Source organism: Lupinus angustifolius, chromosome LG03 (assembly GCF_001865875.1).
Source record: "Lupinus angustifolius cultivar Tanjil chromosome LG03, LupAngTanjil_v1.0, whole genome shotgun sequence".
Classification (NCBI taxonomy): domain Eukaryota; kingdom Viridiplantae; phylum Streptophyta; class Magnoliopsida; order Fabales; family Fabaceae; genus Lupinus; species Lupinus angustifolius.
This window is the reverse complement of record NC_032011.1, coordinates 13,268,674-13,284,208: the sequence shown is the minus strand read 5'-3', so window position 1 is coordinate 13,284,208 and position 15,535 is coordinate 13,268,674. Positions and strand designations below refer to the sequence as shown.

General features: G+C 32.2%; 2 protein-coding genes across 2 annotated transcripts; both read left to right on the top strand.

Annotated features, from left to right (window-relative positions):
- Positions 302 to 4,986, top strand: LOC109343416 (WAT1-related protein At5g64700-like). Its single transcript, XM_019581687.1, has 7 exons — positions 302 to 544; positions 634 to 696; positions 913 to 1,029; positions 2,291 to 2,537; positions 2,617 to 2,775; positions 3,473 to 3,624; positions 4,733 to 4,986. Exons 1-7 carry the CDS (start codon positions 372 to 374, stop codon positions 4,839 to 4,841), a joined length of 1,020 nt encoding a protein of 339 aa, XP_019437232.1. The 5' UTR covers positions 302 to 371; the 3' UTR covers positions 4,842 to 4,986.
- Positions 9,406 to 14,527, top strand: LOC109343415. Its single transcript, XM_019581686.1, has 8 exons — positions 9,406 to 9,730; positions 10,705 to 10,734; positions 11,320 to 11,418; positions 12,262 to 12,388; positions 12,987 to 13,284; positions 13,387 to 13,441; positions 14,192 to 14,294; positions 14,327 to 14,527. Exons 1-7 carry the CDS (start codon positions 9,599 to 9,601, stop codon positions 14,264 to 14,266), a joined length of 816 nt encoding a protein of 271 aa, XP_019437231.1. The 5' UTR covers positions 9,406 to 9,598; the 3' UTR covers positions 14,267 to 14,294; positions 14,327 to 14,527.

The window sequence follows — 15,535 nt, the reverse complement described above, 5'->3', positions numbered from 1 at the left end:
ATAAATATATTTATAAAACATTTAAATTATATATCTATTTTACTATTAATTCCTAATAAGTTTTAGTGGTTTAACTATAATTACAAAGTTATCACACATATATAAATTATCCAAATAATAATTATTTTTTATATATTGATTATTTTAAAATATATATAATTAAATTTGAAAATTAGTAAACGGCTAGCAAGTATTCACTATCATATAACTTTTCTGAAATAACATTTTTAATGGGATGGAAACACTAAATGAGAGGGGTGATTTTCATTCCTACTCAAACTTCTCTATATATACTTGCGTATACTCTTGAAGCATCTCACACTCAAACACCTCATACTCAAAGCAAGGAGAAGTTAAAAAGCAAGTTCACAATGAAAGGAAAGAAGCCCTATGTGGTTGTGTTTATCATACAAGCCATATATGCTGCTATGTTTCTTCTCTCAAAAGCTGCATTCGATCATGGCATGAATAATTTCATCTTCGTCTTTTATCGACAGGCTATAGCAACCCTCTTTCTTCTCCCTTTTGCTTTCTTCTTTGAATGGTATGTGTAAATAATTTCTATATCAATACTTTTTTAATCTTTTTTTCTAATTAAGTGTTTTAATTATTGAAAGCTATTCGTGGTTACAGGAAAACTGCACCGTCTTTGTCATTCCTAACTTTCTGCAAGATTTTCTTCCTTTCATTCTTTGGGTATGTATGACCAAATATCAAATGTTCTTATTTAACTTGTCAATGATTAACAATAATGGTGGAAATAGGTTCAAATTTTATTAGATACGTTACATTAATTATTATATTATTTAATGAACACGTTGTTACTAAACTATGGCAATGATGTATTGGAACATTAATGTTTTGTTTTTCACATTCATTCATTAAAATTTTATCTATGTTCTTAAATTGCAGTATTACTTTGAGTTTGGACATATATGGTATTGGTCTTATTTACACCTCTCCCACTTTGGCTGCTGCTGCCACAAACTCACTTCCGGTTATCACCTTCCTCTTGGCGCTCCTACTCAGGTATTGTACAAAATGATTGTTTTGTATTTTATTCAATTGCTTCATGTTCCTGAACTCAAATCTGAATCGAAGAACTATTAGGAGAAATATTTGTTATATCAAGAAGAAAGGTACTTTGGAAAATAAAATTTTAAAAAAATATCTTTTTGAAGCCTATCTTGATAGAAGTTTATTGAAGAGGGTAGTGTAGTGTTTATTATGTGATTTTGATCACGTCAAAATTAATCATGATAATGAATTAAGTTTAGGTATAAAAAATAGAATGTAATTTTCATGCATTGTCGGTGTATATATTTATATTTAGTATGTACATCATTTACTATTGTTTATATTATATTTATTTTGAAGTCAACAATAATTAAGTATGAATGATGAATGAAGTAACGATAGTTTAAAAAAAAATACATTTTCAGTAAATAAATTTTTTTCTCTAAAAAAATAAGAAGTAAATAAAAGAAGCAAGGAAGTTATTGAAAGATGTGATTTGATTAATGTCATATTTAAGACAAAGTAATAATTCTTAACAATAGGATCTTGATTAAGATGTGATATGATTAATGTCATATTGAAGACAAAGTAATAATTTTATCGAAGTGGGTTGAACAGGCCCAAGTAAGACGTGGCTCACGGAAAAAATCAAGACAATGTAGTTGCTTAAGATCTTTTTTTTTTTTGTTTCTTGAAAAGAAATGCTTAACATCTTGATTAATTTAACTGACCACTATAGTTATTTAGGTGAGGAAAATTTTAAAAATAATTTTCAGGAGAGTCTATATTTATCATATTATTGATCCTTCAAAACTTGTTTTTATCTCTCATTATCTCTACCTACGAAGAAATATCATTTATTCCTAAAAATTTCATATATCTCTATTTTTATTCAATTAAATTATACTAAGTAATATATTTATATTTTTATGAATTATCTATTTAATTAAATAACATATTTTAATTGATATGAAATATCAATAGATCTAGCTATTATTTAAGATGATCTAAACCTAGTGGATGGTTAATTAGTTTAATAACAAGACATGCTCGGGCATGGTTGAAGTGCGTTTTCCTTTTTGTTACTTGGGAGGAGAGCACATTTCTTTCTTTGGTTGTCATATAAATGATTAGCTAGACTTCCCCCTTAACGATATATATATATATATATATATATATTACTTATTTTAGTTGTCAAAACTTTTAAAATGAGTTAACTTTAACTGTGACATTCTTTTATATCATTAATTCACGTGAAAGTATTATATTTCAGGATTGAAATTTTTAAAATAAGCACTTCTGCTGGGATTGCAAAGTTGGTAGGGATTGTGGCTTGTGTGGCTGGTGTAACAACCCTTGCACTTTACAAAGGTCCTCCTTTAGAATTTTTAAGCCATTATCATCTTTCATACCATGAAAGCAACCAACTTCAAACTCATGAATCATCTAGTACATGGATAAAGGGTTGTTTACTAGTGCTCTTATCTAACAGCTTTTTTGGCCTTTGGCTTGTGCTTCAGGTAATAATCTTAATTTTTTTCATTACCTTCATTAATTGATTTTATCTAATTAAGTTTTTTTCTTCTTTTGTTTATCCAGTCTTATGTTATAAAAGTTTACCCTTCAAAGCTGCTCTTCACAACTATACAGTGCTTTTTAAGCTCAATTCAGTCTTTTGTGATTGCAATTGCTGTTGAAAGGGACATGGAGCAATGGAAGTTGTGTGGGAATGTCAGGCTTCTTGCCGTATTATATTGTGTAATTCTCACACTCTTCATAACTAAATTGCTGAAGTTTACATAAGTATTATAAGCATACATCTGATAAATCACTTATCAATTAGATTTATTTTAAATAGTGGTTACCATTATACACATAAATCATAATGTTGTGGACCGGGGAATGGCAACGGGGCGGGTTGGTGTCGAATTTGTGCTTATCCAACTCCAAATGCGAAATCCAAAATCCGAACTCAAAACTGAATTAAATGAAATTGAAAACAATGTTATCATCTTCAAACCTGTCGGGTTTCAGGTAACTCGACAAGAACCCGCCCAAAACATGTATTTATTTCTATATATATATATATATTATGTCTAATTTTCTAATTTTATATATTAATTGACTTCAGAGTGTGTTCAAGATAAGTATTAAATATACCAAACTTGAACTCAAACTCGAAAATTGAATTGGGTAAAACCCAAACACAGACTCAAATTCAATAACATCGAATTATCCCTACTATTAAATTCGAGTTGAGTTCGGACGGATACTCGCAGATTTGGTTTTCATTCATCTCTATTTTAGACTATTATAAGAATACTCTGCCACAATTATAGATGATATGAGGCCAATTTCTAGTCCCAATTGCGGTGGAGGACACATATCTAAAACCTTGATTGTCAGTGTTGTACTCTATAAATTCTACCTGATTGCATTCAATTTGTGTTGACAGGGGATTGTGGTGACTGGTCTCACGTATTATTTACAAACATGGGTTATAGAGAAGAAAGGACCTGTGTTTCTAGCCATGTCAACGCCAATGGCTTTGATTATGACAATCTTCTCCTCTGCACTTGTCTTGGGCGTCACAATAAGATTGGGAAGGTAACTTATTTTCACGAATAAATGTTTGAAATTTTAGTTGTTTTGTTGTTATTAGGAATATTTAAATAGAGATTAGTTAGGAAAAATCACATATGAAATGATTAAAAGAATGTTTAAAATATAATACTTTATCAATTTATATGTTTTGATAAAGGATTACAATGTAGTTTGATCTATGTTACTAATTTTATTATTTTAAATTTTAATCATGACATTACATGATTTACATCGAGATGCAATTAAAAAAAACACATGCACCACTCACACTTGCACTACAATAACAATTAAGTCTTTATCCTCTTAAGTGAGTAGAGTTGGTTACATTGATCACACAATACTATGGTACATTACCATAATTATTGTTGACGGTTTAAGCAAAATTTATGGGGCCAGCTCGCACTTATTGAGCAAGTATGGCATGAAAAATGTGTTCATTCATCCTAAAATGTTCGTTCAACATGCTATATTCGCCCATAAATATTTCAAATAGGCAAAATGGGGAGCACATGACATTGTTAAACATCAAATATTTAAATGTATATGTAGTTTGTCAAATGTGAGAAAATATATTCTATTTGTTATATGAATTTGGATAACAAATGTGATAAAGTACTCTCATTTTCTTATTATATATTGACATTTGTATTTTTATATTATATATCTATATGAATTACGTACAATGTATATTTTATATTATATACATGCATTTATATTTTATATGTATTGTTCCATTTATATGATTCTACATATATTTGTATATATATTTTATTATTTTATTTAGGTCAGTCCACATGCTCACCCTGCCCATATTTAAGACGGATAATGGATGATATTTCATGCCTTATTTAAAAACGAACATATTCATGTCCATCTTAATTTAGATAGACATTGCATGGGCATAGACAGAATAGCTCTAATTGTCAATACTAATCATAATCATGTTCATCGATACAACATTAATTTCTAAGTTTTTCTTTATCATTCTCCTCTAATTTTCTAAGTCTCCCTATTCTCCTAGAAATTGAACTAGCTTCCATTAAATATTAAATATTAGTTTTTTTTTTATATTACAAATTAATTTATAGTTTGCACTTTCATGTTTAATCAGCATTTTAGGTGGGATTGCATTGATTTTAGGACTGTACAGCGTGTTATGGGGAAAGAGCAGGGAGCAAATGCCTAAAGCCTCGATAGACTTAGAACGTGCACCAGCCTAGAGAGAAATAGCAATTCTTACACATGAATTAGTTGGGGATGTGATTTTGGTTTTTTTGCTAAATCAGAAAATATAATTAAGAGAAGAAAAGAATATATATATTGCCGACAAATTCATCACTATTTAAGACCGGCGAGATGTACTAAAGATCAGATTTAAATTGTAATCAGGTTCTTTATTATGTAACATAAGGTTAATGTAAAAATATAAAACAATTAAAGAATTACCAATCATTCTTTTGTATTATTATTTTTTTTAAATTAATAGTGATTAAATATAAATGATCGATGATACAGTAATAATATATAAAACTCATATGTTGTCATTACATATATTTTTTTCCTGAATATATAATACATTTTTACTTACATTTATACCAAACACTTTTTGCTAACTTTGTAATGGGCTAATAGCATTAATATTTTTTGCAATCTGTGTTGGTAATAAAAAATTGAAGTTTGTAATCACTCCTTGGTAGCATTGTAATTGGTTAAAAGTACAATCCCAATTGAGCAGACAATCTAATCAAATAGAAATTTGTAAATTGAGTTGAAACACCCATGTCATGTTAAGAAAAGGAAACAAACAATACCCAAGCAGTTGTACAAGCAATACCCATAGGTCTTGTTGCCAAATAAGGTTAATAAAAACTCCTACAAATGCTCTATTCTCTACGGTCTTCTGCCAACTATATGCATAAACAAACTAACTTGCTACCCAAGCAAGCTAGTTCTATGCTAGACAAAACAGCAGCACCAAATGAAGATGGTGCTCAGGCTAGGACAGGGCATAAGCATAACATTAACATATCTCACTTTGATCATGCTTGTATGCAAGTAATGAACAAGAGTAGAATATGCAGCCTGAATGAACCAAACAATTGCCGTCTCCACTGCAAACTTACAAGCCTAATAATCTGTCCCAAGCATTCGCATTCGGGTTCCTTCAGCATTCACTCAAATTGGATGAAGCCCAGGAGCAACAAAGTTGTTACGTGTAGTACAAGCAATTCAGATTATTGGAATAGTTTAGGCTATTTACACATGGGTTAAATGTGTTAGTCATGATAGTTAATTAGTTAAGTTTGTTAGTTAGTTTTCTTCTAGTTTGTTTTATGTTTCTGCCTTATGGTATTTTTCCTTGACTATATATGTAATCAAGTAATTCAATCAATAAAAGAGAGCACCAAGTATTATTTTCATTCAAGTGTTCGTATGTTTTTTTCGGGTATTCTTCTTTTACTTATTCTTTGATTTATTTGAAGAAGTTGTGCCATTTTCTTTGATATAACAAAAGGATGGGAAATTAAATGGAAGTTAAATGGAAGTGAAAGAAAACTATTTCACCATTATGGAGCCTATTATTATTATTAAAAAAAACAAAAGATTGCGTCCAAACATCATAACACATAAAAGATTTGGATTTAATTAAAAAAATATAGAGTCACTCACATTTAAGTGTAGCATAGAACAATTTCATACATAGCATTTGCTATTAATTGATTTCCACACGAACATGTTGGGACATTATTTAAAAATTTATACATTTCAACACTAGTTTGTTGAAATGTTATTTTTTAAATATATATATATATACATACTTTCGATAGTAGTTTGTTTCTGGGTCAAACTTAACATATGAGTCTTTGTCCTTCTCCTTCCATATATATGTTTCAGGGATTCTAGATAACATATATATCGCTCCCACCATGGTTACGTCATATGCCTTTCTCTTTCAAGTCATCTGATTTATCCTCGTGCAGTACCTTTTACATACCTTATCCAACCAACACATTTTTCACCCACCTGCCCATGGGGTGTTATATTTGATGTTTATATCTGGTGCATATTATAATAAGGAACTTGAGTCCAATATATAACATTGGTTACTCTACTCTATTTCAATACTAGACAATGTGTGACAAATACAATAACATATTTCAAGCACCGCAATAATCTTCACCTTGACTGAAATAGACGAATATCTCATTCCTTAGAAAATCTCCACAATAATCTCCACCTTAGCGAATATATAATTTGACCTTGTTCAATGTCTATCTTGATGCGGAAGACACATAGAGAAAATGACACCGAGAAATTAACGAAAATTTGCCTACGTCCACGGTTGAAGAGCGACAATGGTATTATCATTATGATAAAAGAGAATTACAAGTTCACTCAAGTGTTTCACTCACTTCCCAAAACCCAAGTACACCCAATATCACTCTCACTCAAGTATATCTTAAACACTAAAATATTCCTCACAATATTAGAACAAGAGAAGAAGAGAGAATATGCACTAAGGCTAGAATATTGGTGTGTCTTACAGCATTCCTATTTATAGCCAAAGCCTTGAGGATTGTATGGCCAAAAACAAAGATGTTTCACCACAACCTCTTCTTCTCATTGGCTACAAAAAAGGTTCCACTATAGCCACTCATTTTACTTGACCACATCATTCTCTTTTTCTTTTAAGCCAATATTTAATAGTCTATTCCTCTTTAAATGCTTCCATATATCATAGACCTTCTGAGTATCATTGATGATGTTACCAAGAGCCTAGCTCTCCAGACTTGTAGTGCAATTTCCCGTACGCTATCAAATGGAACACGCCGCCTAGCCACCTAGTGTTAGGAAGTCTTTCGACATATTCGAACCTCTACACGAAAGTTCACCAACAATCGTCCTCTTCAATACTCAGTTAAACTGAACCTTGGAGCTTCCTTGGAAAGCCTCAAGCGTTACCACCATTGTCTACTCCGACAATCATAATTCAAAAGAACTATCATACTCCACTATAAGGAGTATATCCACAACATACACCTTGCATCAATGCTAACTAATGTTTGTTTCACATCCTTGCGTCCAAGCCAATGCTAATGTCACACCCCCTACGTCTCTACCAATGCTCATATTACAACTTGTATCAAAGTCAATGCTCATGTTACATCCTACGTCAAAGTCAATCACCGCCTCTGTGCTTTTGTAGATCTGCTAACAATTAACATCCTTCACTATAACATCTTAGACACGCCATTAGAATATTTCACTTCTCATCTCAAATGAGAACATTCTCTCAACATCTAGAGAGATATTGTGAGCATTTGTCTCTAGGTCAAACTCAACACATGAGTCCCTATCTCAACCTTGATCATAACTCAATACATGAACTTATGGAATTCTGGATCAACACATACATTGCCCACACCATAGTTCTATCATGTTTCATTCTCCTTCAACTCATCTACTTTATCTTTGTCATTACCTTTACGCACCTTGTCTAGCTATCACGCATTCACCCTCTTTAGCCATTATCTAACGTTCGGGTTAAGAGCCATTGACCCACCTGCCCAATGGGGTTCGGCCAATTGTGCCCACGTTCTCGGGAGCGCTTAGCAGCTACCAAGATATTATTAGAGAATAAAGATTACAAACTCTAGCACACTCATTGATCCACCTGCCCATAGGGTGTTTCTATTTGGTATTTATATTTGATGCACATTTAAACAAGGGACTTGAGTCCAATATATAACATTGGTTACTCTACTCTATTTCAATATTAAACAATGTGAAACTAATACAATAACATATTTCAAGCATTCCAACATAAATGTTATTTTTTAAATATATATATATATACTTTCCAATAGTAGTTTGTCTAAATGTAATATTTGTTCCGAGAACTTTGTAGAATCAACATTTAAAAAATATATTTTTGACTAACCCGTGATGGAAATGGTTTTTTTTACTTTCAACAGGAGTTAGTCAAAGGTAACATGTAATTAATGAAAAATAAATCTAACATCAAAAACATGTTTGAAGTTATGAGGATTGAGATGATGATATATGGTTTGAGATTATGAGGATCGCACTTTGATGAAAAATATAAGTGAGAGTATGGTATCATGTTGAGAAATTATGGAGTTTGTGGTTATGGGGTTTGGGAAAGTATGAGTTATGGGGTTTTGGAGAATAGGAAGAGAGAATAGAAAGAGTAAATGATACTTCTGATATATTGAAGAAAAAAAATTAGGATCCAAATTAATAAAATGGGTTCAAAAAGTGTCTCTCATCTCCTTTTCTCAGTACATTTACATTCATCCTACAAATAAGGCTAGTCTAGTAGTATAAGGTTATATTAAAATTTTAAAATAATCAAAATGTTATATTAGATTCTTGAAAGAAAATAAAATATCTACTCATATCAGGAAATAATTTACCTCCTTGAATTTATAGAATGTTTGACATGTGTCTTATTTCTCTTCATTCAAGAAGTCTTTATTTTAAAATATATATTAAAGAAAAAACAAGACACATGTCAAACACTATGTGAATTTAATGAGATAAGTTATGTTTCGATATAAAAATATATTTTATTCCCTATTATTTAAAGATAGTCACATCTATCAAAAGAAAGTTAGTTTTAGATGAGATAATTTTGATTAATCCAAAAAAATTCATTTGGATTCTTTGGGGCTTTATTGAATCCATACTATTTAGAAGTGAGGCCCACGGTGTATAGAAGTGAGGCGCACGGTGTATAGAAGTGAGGCCCGTTAATCTTAAAAGCCCAACTCCCAATCCTACTACAATGGAGTAGAACCAGAAAGGGAGAAGAAGGGTATGGAGACAAATTCGGCATAACTTTATTTATTACCTCAAATTCCACGAAATCTAAGTCTTCCACTCAAATTGTTCCTTTAAAACACACCGTTGTCTACATGTTTCTTCAACTTTGGACTCATAAAAAGACTTAGATATGCAAATATCATCTCGATGGCGAAACTTGTTTTCTATCAAGACTTGTATGATTCAATCATCTACCCATTTCTCTGCATTTCATTCTACTCCCTCTTCCTGTGATAAATGGAAAAGCAAATGGAACAACCCTGTGAGTTTTTTTGTTCTTTATTATTTTTATTGTTCTTGTTTATTTTTCTGCAAACAGTCTCCGCTCTCCAGAGGTTAAGGCTGCGTATACCTCCCGTACCTACTACTAAGTGGGAGTATCGTGCACTGATAGTTTTTTTTGTCGTTGTTTATTTTTTCTGTTTCTGCTTTTGATTTCAATGTTTTGAATTTGAGGAAAATAGGGTGAGTTATAGAGGTACCAGTGTAATTGTGGAGTTAAAACAAAGTTTATTTTGATGCATAAGTGTAACTTTGGAGACATTTACCATGAGAGCCAAATATTTTTTTTAATTACATGATAGTATATAATTAGATAGCAGTGTAACTAAAATTACATGATTACAGAAGTGACAAAATGGGAGTAATTTTATGACTTAGAAATTCAGTTTGCATAATTATATTGCTTGTTGGACTCATACAGTGGCATTAGGCTGTTTAATTATTACAAACAGTGTTTTAAGCTGCAGTCGCAGTCATGTTTACCACAATTGCACAAAATTTCTGTAAAATGCGGTTATATTTTTGGCTGCCATGCAGTTGTGGTGACTCTCAAAACTGCGACGTTGTTATTGCGGAGTACAATTTAAAACACTGATTATACATATTTTATGTTTTGCACTTTGGATGATAAATAAACTACTACATTTGTCTATGGGGAATTATTTTAGCATTTGAGACCAAAATTTGAGAGGAAAGATTACTTGCCACTAGGAATATTGGTTGTATTTTTAAGGTTGTCTGGTAAACTATCAATTTTTCAGCTTGCGTTGTTTATCTTCTCATTTCTTCTTGTATGAGTTACTATTGAGAAGCTTATCTTCTGTAATCCCCTCAACTCTTGTAATTTCCTTTTACCCTTCTGTTAATTACATTACTAGAACTTGTTTTTACATATATCGTCTTACTCTTTACCAGCTAGGATGTTTGAAAATTTGTAATATTTTTTCCTTACAGGATATAGGAGAAGCTCAACAACCATCTAAGGTATTTTGTTCTGTGCTTCCAGCTCCACTATGGTGAATTATTCTCAAAATCCACTTACAAGTAGTATTAGTTTATTTTCTTAGTGGTTATTAAGACAGTGGCACATAGCAGGTGTGATTGTGCTAAGTTTTCATAGAATTTGCTAATATGAACATATATGAAGTCTGAACAAGCCAATGGTTTACAGCATTTAAAAGAAAATACGTCCTATAAAACTTATAACATTCTCACCGGCTATCTCTTACTGTCTTAATGACCACTAAGCAATTAAATGAATAGTGTTCATAGAAGTATAACTCTAATGAACTCGTATGTCAGGTTCTATCGATTTCTCATTTCTCAAGTCCGATTATTTTTTAACATGCATTGGCTTTCTTTAGTGACATGTTTACTATACTAGTGACCAGGGATGGATTCACAAGAAATTTAGCTAGAAATTTGTTTAGCGCGCGGTTTAGGTGTAGGACTGATATAGTTGTCTTCTATGCTCATTATACATCTATTATGGGAGAAAACCCCACTTGTTTGATGTGCATGTAATAATTGACATGATTGCTTCATTGATGCTGAAAATGTGAACTTCAGAATCATTTCAAATATGTTGTACGTCAAAAGCGTGCTGATGCAAAGAAAGCTCTCAAAAGTCTCCTGTACAATAGTGGATCCTCTAAATCTCCATTTGTGGTATGCTTTCTAAAATCTTGACTATTTTTATATTCGTCATTTTGTGCTTTTAATACCGTCTACATTGTTTGTGGATTAAAGAAAGGTGGACTAGAAGTACAAGAACTTGCTGCTTTTGAAGAAGAAAATTACACTATTTAATGGGACTTTTTTAATGAATTGGTCAACATCGCCCATAAATAATGGGTGTAGCATGTAGGATGAGAAAATATGAAAAGAATAAGTAGAAAAAGTGCACTACTTGGATATATATCATACTCTTTGGCTCACTTAAGCATAAGGTCCTGAGTATGATCCTTAGGTTCATGCATATTAAAAAACACTATGGGTAAGGTCCCCGCTTAAGCGCCTTTCCTATCCTGGAAGATTAGTCTCTATCTGATCCTGCAGAAAGGTACTCTGGGAAATCAAAAAATATCTTACCCCTTTGCCTCCAGGATATGTTACTATGTTAGACACGAATTTTTAACTGGTAATTCCAGTTTAAACATACAAAACAACTATAAGTTGTGTTAGGGACCCAAATCATTCTATCCTAACATGCTGAGTATAGTTCATCAATGAATTAGGATTTATTTAGATATACAGAAAGACCTCTCAACCCGATGAGGCATAAGAAGTGGCTAATGAATAATTATTATTAGACTCTCCCTCTGGCAAACACAGAGTTGCTAATGAACTCTACTTCACCTAAAGATCCGATATTACTCATCCTTTTTCGGACAATTGAATTATGTTTTTGCTTGTACTTAATATCTCACATTGGGTTCTATTTGTATGCATTAGAGTTGCTAACTGTCAACAACTTGCAATGGTAATGTTTTGTTATGTACTTTCTACTAGGACAAAGAAACAAAATGGAAATTTGAAGGAAACTCCAACTGGTATGGAGATCACGATGATCATTCAAATAAGAGTCGACCAAAGTCTGGTCAGCGGTTTGGTGGAAAGCCACAAAAGAAAGCTAAAAGTGAGTTCTTTTTTAGTTCTTATATATAGTTTGGGTGTTCTTTTTTCTTCATAACTCACACATCCCCTATCACATGTCTGTATATGTTATGATTTCTATTTCAGAATATAAGTTGAGGGCCTGGTAGCAAATTATTTAGGGAAATGCATATATGTCCCTTGACATTTTGATACATTAAAAATACCCTTGGCAATGGGAGAAATTACTAGAACTGCTTGTTTTAAGTTTTAATATGAAAAGGTCTCCCTTGGTTTCTTAATCAAAGATTTATCTTTGTAATATACCTCATTTTGAGTTACATTTGTAATATTTCAAGTCTCGGGAAATATATGTATTTAACTCAAATAATTTTAATGGATATTCTGGAAGTAAGGAACATGTACACTTCTAGTAATATATATAGCTTTACAGCTATAATTTTATGTTTGAATACACTTTAGCCATTACAACTTATTCTTTGTACATTGGAGCTAGCAGGTAATCTGAGGGTAGATTTAGATGTTTTGTTATGCCATCTTGGATTTCCTTGTCTGACCAAATGTTTCTTAAAATTAACATTTGTTTACTTTTGTAAACATTAATCGTTGAATGTGTTCAGGAAAAATCAGAAGAGAAAGTTTCGCTGAGGAAATCGATGGTCATCCTGAGCAAGTCTTCCATGCAACATTTGGTAACAGGTGGTATACCTGGTCCTTTAACAATATGAAGGGACCTTCTTCCGAACATTCGACATCCGGTTTTGAATGGAAACAGCATTCAAGCAGGAAAAACAAGTGGAAAAGTGCAAGTGACATTGAATCTGATGATGAGTCATGTTGTGTAGGATCAAGTTTTGATAGAACTATTCTTGGTCTGCCTCCAACAGGCCCATTAAAAATTGAAGATGTTAAAAATGCGTAAGTGCCTTAGGGTTCCTAATTGGTACAAATTCTTGTAGCAGACATGAAAGAGATTATACACATTACAAACTCCTGACAACTGGTTTTTGTGTGTTGTAGTTTCCGGTTATCAGCTTTAAAATGGCACCCGGATAAGCATCAAGGCCCTTCCCAGGTGAGTTTGAGATTATTATTTTTTGCCTATCTACCTCTTAAATACATTTTCAAAACTTAGAATTGGAAGAGAAGAACTGTTAGATATGATAAGTTTGGTAGACGTGCCTGAACAGGACAGAACAAAATGAGTTTTGTTCTATGTTTCACCTATTTTATAGACAGAACAGAACATGTTAAAAAGTGGGATATTTTGCTTCCACCAAGAAGGTGGAAGCAAAGAAAGAAACTCTGTTCCCTTATGTTCTGTCAGCTTTCCAAATGCTACAGAATATGTTAGGTTGGTAGCAAGCCACTCAAAACTCGAATTAATGGCTGCAAAGTGCAAACTATCCTCATGGGATTGGGGGTAAGGGGTGAAGCATCTTGGACTACCATTTGCACATACCCTCTTGATGAATAATTTTCTTTGTATAACCAATAGTATCCCCTCACTTTATGGGTAATGAACTAATACCTTTCGGAGTGTATGATTGTTACTCCTAATAAATGTCGCTCACAGGAATCGAACTTTTAACATTTTGGCCTATATGGGGATCTAGTGAGGTCTTACACCACTAAACCAACGGATCTCTTAATGAATAATTTGCAAGCACAAAAGTTGATGCAATTACTGTGAAATTGGGATCATACCATCTACCATATTTATGAAAATGAACAACCAAATGGTTTTGCTATTGCATTATTTTTATCATCCTTTTCTCTCATACTTTATATTTACACTTTACCTCTATTGATATTATTATATCAGGCAATGGCTGAAGAAAAATTCAAAGTGTGTGTAAATGCATACAAGACATTATGCACTGCTCTCTCCCCAGCTTAGGTGATCACAATGTGGCTTGTTAAAGCTTCTTAGTCAGTCACCATCACCATCAAAACTTATCAACTGTATACTATTGAGTTTAATTATTTGTGCACTTTCATTCACTATAAATTTAACATTTGATTTTTTGTATGTCAAATTAGAAGAAAAGTGAAGGGTGTTCCATAGAGAAATGGACATTTTTTAACAAATTTTTATAATCAGCTCTCACTGGATGTTTCCTTGAAATTTGAAATGCTGCTAGATATTTTGTGATGGGTTCATCTCTATTCACTAGGTAGGTAAGATTAACTAAACTAATGCACTTCATTCAAACTTAAGTCTTGTAATTAAAGTTGAAGTGGTTTTTATGCAAGCATTCAAACATAAGTTATCTGCTATAAAAGAAATTGGCATTGTTTGGATTGAAAAGAAAAGAAAAGGAGATGCAAAGTATTATCCATTGCTTGATACATATCTTAAGGGAGGAAGATATAGAGTGGGGGATAAAAATTGCATGGATCTTACTATTTTTTCATGCTCTTTTTTGGATGGAAAGAGAGGATGGAATATAGTTTTCTAGGCCTTATTGTAACTTACATATATTTCCATTTTTTCTTTATACAATCGTTTTTTTTTTGTGATATTAATAAAGTGGAGATTATTGTGTCATTTATATTCTTTCCTTTATCATGTTTTCCTTTGCCTTGTTTGCCAATATTTTACGCACGTAAAATGTGTTGTCTGGCCATGAATCAAACAACAAAGGTGGTATTTTGTGTTGTTGAGAAAGTGAAGTGGCAAAAGAATCCCTTTTGGCTCTATTTACACCATAATTGTAGGTTCCACAAGATTTCATTCTAGCTATTGTTAGTAAAAAATCAGGGAGCAGGTTTATTAATAATTACACAATAAATGTCATGTAAATCAACATAATCCTTACAAGGATGCATGTAATATTGTTTCCACACATGATTTCAAGATCAAGGATGCATTCTTAATCATGTGATCCTATAGGATGGAGCTGGATGATTGTGTTAAGGCTTGAAAAGCTGTCTCTTTTGAAATGGTCAGATTGCTGTTGTGGTGGGTGTCATAGAATGAATTGAAAACCGACTCCTTATATGTTCCACTTCGCTTGACTATGGGGATATAGCTCAGTTGGTAGAGTTTCCCTCTTGCAATTGGGTCTTTGCGAGCACTGGTTGAATGTCTAATTATCCAGACACTAATGATAATATTTGTGTGCCCTAAAACATGTGTCTCTTTTGAAAGGGTCAGATTGCTGAT

Bases quoted from the DNA above. Each gene is read 5' to 3' on its own strand.
- LOC109343416 (XM_019581687.1), top strand. From the start codon at position 372: ATGAAAGGAAAGAAGCCCTATGTGGTTGTGTTTATCATACAAGCCATA. The intron at 545-633 runs GTATGTGTAAAT...TCGTGGTTACAG, and splicing joins TTTGCTTTCTTCTTTGAATG to GAAAACTGCACCGTCTTTGT. The intron at 2,776-3,472 runs GTAATTCTCACA...TTGTGTTGACAG, and splicing joins TTCTTGCCGTATTATATTGT to GGGATTGTGGTGACTGGTCT.
- LOC109343415 (XM_019581686.1), top strand. From the start codon at position 9,599: ATGCAAATATCATCTCGATGGCGAAACTTGTTTTCTATCAAGACTTGT. The intron at 12,389-12,986 runs GTGAGTTCTTTT...GAATGTGTTCAG, and splicing joins GCCACAAAAGAAAGCTAAAA to GAAAAATCAGAAGAGAAAGT. The intron at 13,442-14,191 runs GTGAGTTTGAGA...TTATTATATCAG, and splicing joins AGCATCAAGGCCCTTCCCAG to GCAATGGCTGAAGAAAAATT.